We start from the raw sequence: 6433 nt of genomic DNA, 5'->3' as shown, positions 1-6433 counted from the left end.
CCCCCCCCCCCCGCCCCCGCCGCTTTTCTCGGCCTCTCTTGCTGGCCAGCGGCAGCGGCCGATGGGCGGGAGTGGCCAAGACGGAGGAGGCAAGAGGGAGGAGGGCCGGGGATGCGCAGACACAGACCCCCCCACACCGTCCGCTTTCCTCCTCCCCCCCCGCTGCCGAGACAATGTCTCCAGGTCCCGCTGGGATGTTGGCATCTGCGCTCGCCTAGAGCGCAGGACAACCTTGGGCCGGCCCTGACCAGACCAAAAAGTTACTGTCCCCCTAATTCCCATATTTTCTTCCCAAACAAAACAGAATGATGTACAGAAGTGGTTCTCAAACTTTAGCAACCCAAGGACCCCCAACTGTGATGAAAAACTTAAATCACTAAACCATCCCGTCCTTCTGGCTAGCACACTCCATAAACTCTAAAGTCTGTTTTCTTGAACATATGTAACAAGCTGGAAAGATCTCAGTGGTGATGGGAAAACTTTTGATGACAGGAATGTGTGTTTGATTTTAAATTGTTAAGTTATTATATTGTTTTATTGTCTTACTGTTTATAATGCCTATGGCCATGTTAGCCACTCTGAGCCTGTCCTGGCAGGGAGGGGGGGATATAAATCAAATAAATAAATAAACAAATGTACCTGGGCTTGGGCAGAGATGCCAAAGTCTGGACAGTATCTATTAATTATTACTGATTACTGCTTGCAAAGGTTTAATGTATTGTATTTGTTTGTTGGCTCTATTATAAGGCACTTTAGGCATATTTAATAGAAAAAATAAATGGGTCTTTTTGACATGCTTAAGGATTTATGGAAGGACGCCTGGCACATGGAGCAATACGGCAATACAACTTTTCTACTACATTGAAAGAATAGCTGATTAGTCACGACTTGGGAGCTGAAAAGGGGATGCTGACTAGCTGGGGCGGTGCATTTTGCACGGCAAGGCAACATATTTGTGGTTATATAATAATGAGTTGGCATCGCTGACAAATGGCCGAAGGAACCGTAAGGTCGCCGGCGCACCCCACCGCCTTTACTCTTACTGCGCATGGCAGTAGCTGTCACGGAGACGGGACACAGCCGACGACAGGCGGGCGGCCCCGCCCCCTCCCTCTTCAGACGTCCCAGTCCTCAGTTTGCGGTTACCTTCCCAGACTGCCTCTCCTGTCTCGTGCCGCCTGAGGAACTTGTACCAGAACGTGCACGCGGACTCCTCTGCGGGAAGGGTCACCTCCGTGAGCCACAGCACGGGTTCTTGAGCAGGCAGAGGAGCCAATGGCCGTGCCGGTTTCATGGTCAATGCGTGATGGGGGTCCCAGTGACCCAGCTCCGGGTGGGAGCCTGATAGACACAGCGCCGTGCCGCCTTCTGCCAGCCTGGCGGGCACGATCACCCCGAAACGGAACAGCATGGGAGAGACCTCGCCCTTTAAGAAACTTTAGTACTAATCGTGGACAGGACGTGTGCCTTGATTCCCTCTCTCGACCGCTAGAGGGAGGATGGAACAGCTGCGTTGAGGAAGAAATGCGACGTCACTTGCGTAGGCGTGTGGTGCAGCCTATCAAAGGACGAGGCGCAGTATCATGTGACTTAGAGGTAAAGCGTGCAGTTGAGTAGAGGCGGTGGTGGGAGGAGGAGGAGGTGTTGAGTCCGCGTGTTTCGAAAGGTCTCTTAATTCGTGTACGTCCACCTGCTTAGTACATTTTTATCCCTCCCTCGAAGCATTTAGATATAAATATATATTAGTACTCCTTCGCAGGATTAAACAGGTTAATACCACCATAGATGACAAAAAAACATGTTTATCTTCCACTTTAAAAGGCTGCAAAGTTGTCTTGTATTCCGCGTGATCCATCTTTATGAAAGATTACTTTGTTATTCCAAGCACTTTTCAGCATTGCTTACTAATGGAAGTACAAGTAACCTTTTGAGGCAGCGCAGACGAACAAAATTCTAGCACAAGCTTTTGTGAACTACGGTCGGGCTGTTTCTTCGCATGCTATGAGTCGCTCCTCTGCAGAGTTAATACAGCTACCCTCTCAAACTGGTTTTCCAAAGTGTTTCATAAATTATTCCTCTCCTTGACTGTTAAACAGACATTATTTAAAACGAGTTTTTTAACGTGAACGCAAAAAAAATCAGAAAAAAATTAAAAATTTACTATGGGACGGGTTAACTCCTCCCCAGTAGGAATAGCACCTGCAGCTTTAAGAAATGAATATCAGTAGCTGTTGCTAAGCAACCACAATAGTACTGCAAACTTTCAGCCCTTGGTTTTTGTCAGTAAAAGGTAGGGGAGCTTTTCAGGGCTGTTTGAGACCATAGGAGTCAGGCCCAGCAGCAGCCACAGGGAGACTTGCTGTACAAGATTTGCATGATTTATCGAGGACTGGCTGCTTGCTACACAGTAGCCACCCCCTGAAAGCCAGTGTAATATAGAGGTTCCAGTTTCACTAGGATGTGGGAGACTGAGGTTTGAATCACTCAGCAGTAAAAGTTGGCTGGGTGACCATAAGCCAGTTACTCATTCTTAGCCTAACTTACTTCATCGGTAGTTGTGATGATGAAATGGAGAGAATGATACTAGCTGACCTAGGACCTCTTTGTGAAGAAATGCAGGGTATAAATGAAATAAATAGATAATATAGCTGAAAGTGGGCAGATAAAAGGTAAATAGATGGGAAGGGGAGAATGATGCAGAGAAAGGTGAGGATATGAGGGTTGTCAAGAGAAGTGAAAGAGGAGATAGTGTGGGAGATGAGATAAAGGAAAAATGAGGTGTCCTATAAAAGTAATACCTTTTTGCTCCCCCCCCCCCCCCAATGCAACTGATTGCTTCAGGGGAAGGGATGAGGGAAAGCTGGAGACATGGGCAGATAATGGTAGGTTGGCTGGTGGATGTGAAGGAGTGAAAGAAGGAAAAGAGGAGATGCTTTTGGGTTCTCAAGGAAGGGAAAAAGGAAATGGTGGGTGTGGAAAATGAGATCCCTCCTACAGCTCCTGTTTGTTTTGATATATTACCCAAACCAGAAGCTTTATGGACATGTAATAAATGCTACCATATAGTCACATTATGAACTATCAGCATCAGTCTGGGGATGATACCAATTCACACACAACAGCACATTTGCAGTATCTTTTTAAAAATCCCACATGAACAGTCTGTACAAAGCACTCTAAATTCTAGGAGTGACCACCCCCTAGTGTGGTTTATTCGTAATTTACAGCAATGTCAAGTTTTGGCACTCTTTAAAAGCAAAAATACCCCTATAAACCAAGGATATGCAGTCACCCTTCCTGAGATCTCTTCCAAACACTTGCAAAGATGTTTGCTTAGCCTTCTAAGTCTTTGGCTGTGATCCCTGATACACAGCATTGTAAGTATGTGTAAAAGGAAAACATTTAAAATATCCCTATGATCTTTTAGCCTCGCTACTTAATCTTGTATCGACCTAAGGCTTATATAATTTGCAAGCCGTGCAAGTATGTATCTAAATCTCTTTCTGGATACTCAAAATCTAATTAATCATAGAAGCACTGTACAGTAGTATTAAGTATGGGAGGAGGGACTCAGAAAAAATGGGTTGTCGGAGGATTTTGCCCAGGACAAAAAAAAAAAAAAATCCGTTCTTGTGGGGAACACTAAAAATAAACAAACTGTATAAAAATAAACAAACTGTATTTGGAAAGATTGACATGCTAAAGGCAAGGTTTTCTCACCCAAAAATATAGCAGGAAATATGCTAAGGACTTTTTCAATTTTCCATTGGAGAAACGGAGAAATTTGGCAGAACTGAATATCCCTGTGAACTATGTTCTTATTTTGAATGAGAAAAATCTTGTCTTAAAGCACATTTTACTCATTCTGAAACTATACAGCATGAATATTTTTGATTTTTAAAAATGTTTTACTGCAAATGTGTAGTATGCAAATTTTTATGTATGATCTACAGTATTAGAGAAATGTGATTTGTGTAGATAAGTATGTTCACAAATTTTTAAAATGTAAATTTTGGCAACAGTTCTGTTTAGAACAGTGAAAAAATTCATTAAAGTTTAACAGTATCAAAATATGCTGTGACCATGTTTCTGTCCAAATAATCTGTTTAGTACAGAAGTTGTTTTCTACCTTCAACTTTTATTTTTCCCTCTCAGATGGCAAAAATCATTACACGCCCTAGGGTAGAATAGGTGCAGCAGTTTGCAAGTTAAGAATTGGGTATACAGTACTACAGAAAATTAAGACAGCTATAGTTCTAAATTCCAAAATATGCCAAATAGTGCAATTTTACATGCGAAGATATAAAACCTACACTTTCTACTGATTTTATGTTGTTAAATCAGTAAAAAGTTTAGATTTGTCAGGAAAATAAGTATTGCATGTATTTTATCCCCCCTCCTCCATTTTTTCAAAATTTCTAAAAAATTTACATCTGTGTGTATAAACCTTTCCTACATTTTGTGTTTGGCCACTAAAGTGACATGCAGGTTCACTAGTGCTGCTTAAGAGTTGTGAGAAACATTTGAACTGTCTGAATAATGAAATGTTAAAACAAAATGACGGTCAAATGGTCTATTTCCTCACAATTCTATAACATAAATACAAAAACAATATAATTCATCCTTGCAGATTTTTTTTACAAGTCAAGTGTATGGAGGGATGGGACATTTTCATTCCACATTCTAGAAATCATATTTGATAGTGATAGTTCAGCCTCCTTAAATATGAAGGTGCCTTATACTGAATCAGACCACGAGTTCATCAAGGTCAGTACATCTACTCAGACTAGCAGTGGCTCTCCAGGGTCTCAGGCAGAGGTTTTTCATGTCATCTATTTACTACCTAGTCTCTGCAACTGAAGGTGGCAGGGATTGAACCTGGGACCTACATACCTACCAGATGCTCTACCACTAACCCACAGCCCCTTCCTATGTGTGTGTTCACTCTTAAATAACTTTATCCGTGTGTTCACCTTTTAAATAACTTTATGCCAGTTTATTACACACTGCCAGAGTATAATTTCAATACCAGATAGGTCATGTGATCAAGGGGAAAAAACAAACAAGCACGATAAGAGGGAAATGGCAAATGTATTTAATTAGGATGACATCACACACTGAAAAAATGATATTAACTGAAAACTTTTTTAAAAAGGTGAGTAGTGTCATATTGGTAAGAGAAACAACTGGTAAGTAAAGGCAATGCAACAGGGAACCAAGCACTAGAAGAGACTTGGTGTACACTTTAAATGTAAGTACAAGGGAACAAAAAGAGCAAAGTAATGACAAACTATATATCACTGCTTGGTTTTCTGTAGAAACTGCATAGCAGTATAAAATACTGGTATCCTAGATTTGTGTGAATTCCTGCACATAAAAGTATACAAAAAGATTCTTTTGAACAGCATTGTTTTTAATAGCTCTGGATTTAAAGGTTTAACACAGTATCTAGATTCAAAAATAAAAGTGCATGTACTGTTGACAACGAAGTACTCAAAATGTTTATTGCGACAAAACTGAACTGAGCTAGTTATTAATCACAGGTTTAACTGTTTAGAGAACCTTTCAGCCTAAGCCTCTCAGCAGTACTCAAAGGGCCAAGACATTTTTTTCACCAAGCTCTAACAGGACAAAAAAGGAAAGAATAACAAAATACACACAAGAAAGGTATTTAATGAACAAGATACAGAAAACAGCTTTTAAAACCTACTGAGTGAATAGTTTTGGTTATTTCAGACTGATAGATCTTTTCAGAAGACAGAAGCAACGAACATCACAGATGTATTGCTGAAGAAAAACACTACCTATGTCTTGGTTGGTCACACCAACAAAAGAAGATTCAGTGTGTTATCAAGGCTTCTTTCTTCTCCCAGCTATGACAATTACAAATGACTCTCAACTATCAACAGAAGACCGGATCCTGCAGGGCTGAAGAAAATTTATCTAGGCCCTTCAAATGAGAAAGGCAGCTTTGTGAGAATAGTTAACTGATCCCAACATCCAGGCATTCCAGAAAGATAAAGCAAGTATTCAAAACTCCAACGGTCTCAATATATGGCACTAGAGAATGAGGCTTTTTTTTTAAAAAAAAAGGGGGGGGTCAGTCTAAATTAAGAATAAGGTACTGTTTCCCAGATTGGAAACATGTATGCTGTAAATGTGAACTTTTGATCAAGTATACTAGAATGACTTTGTTACAAACATGTAGCCATTTCTATAATAACCTTTTTAATACTTTCTCTTTAAAAATGGAATACCCTATTTATAGATTACAAAGCCTGTGGCACACAGTAACCAAGTGCATCTCCCCCCCCCCAACAGTAATATCAACTCTGAAAGCCTCCAAGTTACACTAGTATAGTTAAAGGCATAATTACAGTAAACATTAAACACGATGTCCTCAACGGAAGACTATGGAAAAATGTGAAGTTCT

At 40.8% G+C, this 6433-nt stretch overlaps 1 protein-coding gene across 1 annotated transcript in view; it reads right to left on the bottom strand.

The window, feature by feature from the left end:
* EPM2A (epilepsy, progressive myoclonus type 2A, Lafora disease (laforin)) overlaps positions 1–1585 on the bottom strand; it is a 69006-nt gene extending 67421 nt beyond the window's left edge. Inside the window, exon 1 of the mRNA XM_015412044.1 lies at positions 1147–1585. Within this exon, the coding sequence (XP_015267530.1) occupies positions 1147–1411 (265 nt within the window). The 5' untranslated portion in view covers positions 1412–1585. The remainder of the gene's footprint in view (positions 1–1146) is intronic.
* Between the last annotated feature and the right edge of the window lie 4848 nt (positions 1586–6433).

Source organism: Gekko japonicus, unplaced genomic scaffold (genome assembly GCF_001447785.1).
Source record: "Gekko japonicus isolate JY-2015 unplaced genomic scaffold, Gekko_japonicus_V1.1 scaffold1155, whole genome shotgun sequence".
Classification (NCBI taxonomy): domain Eukaryota; kingdom Metazoa; phylum Chordata; class Lepidosauria; order Squamata; family Gekkonidae; genus Gekko; species Gekko japonicus.
The sequence above is the reverse complement of the archived record's forward strand: the minus strand, read 5'-3'. Positions and strand labels throughout refer to the sequence as shown.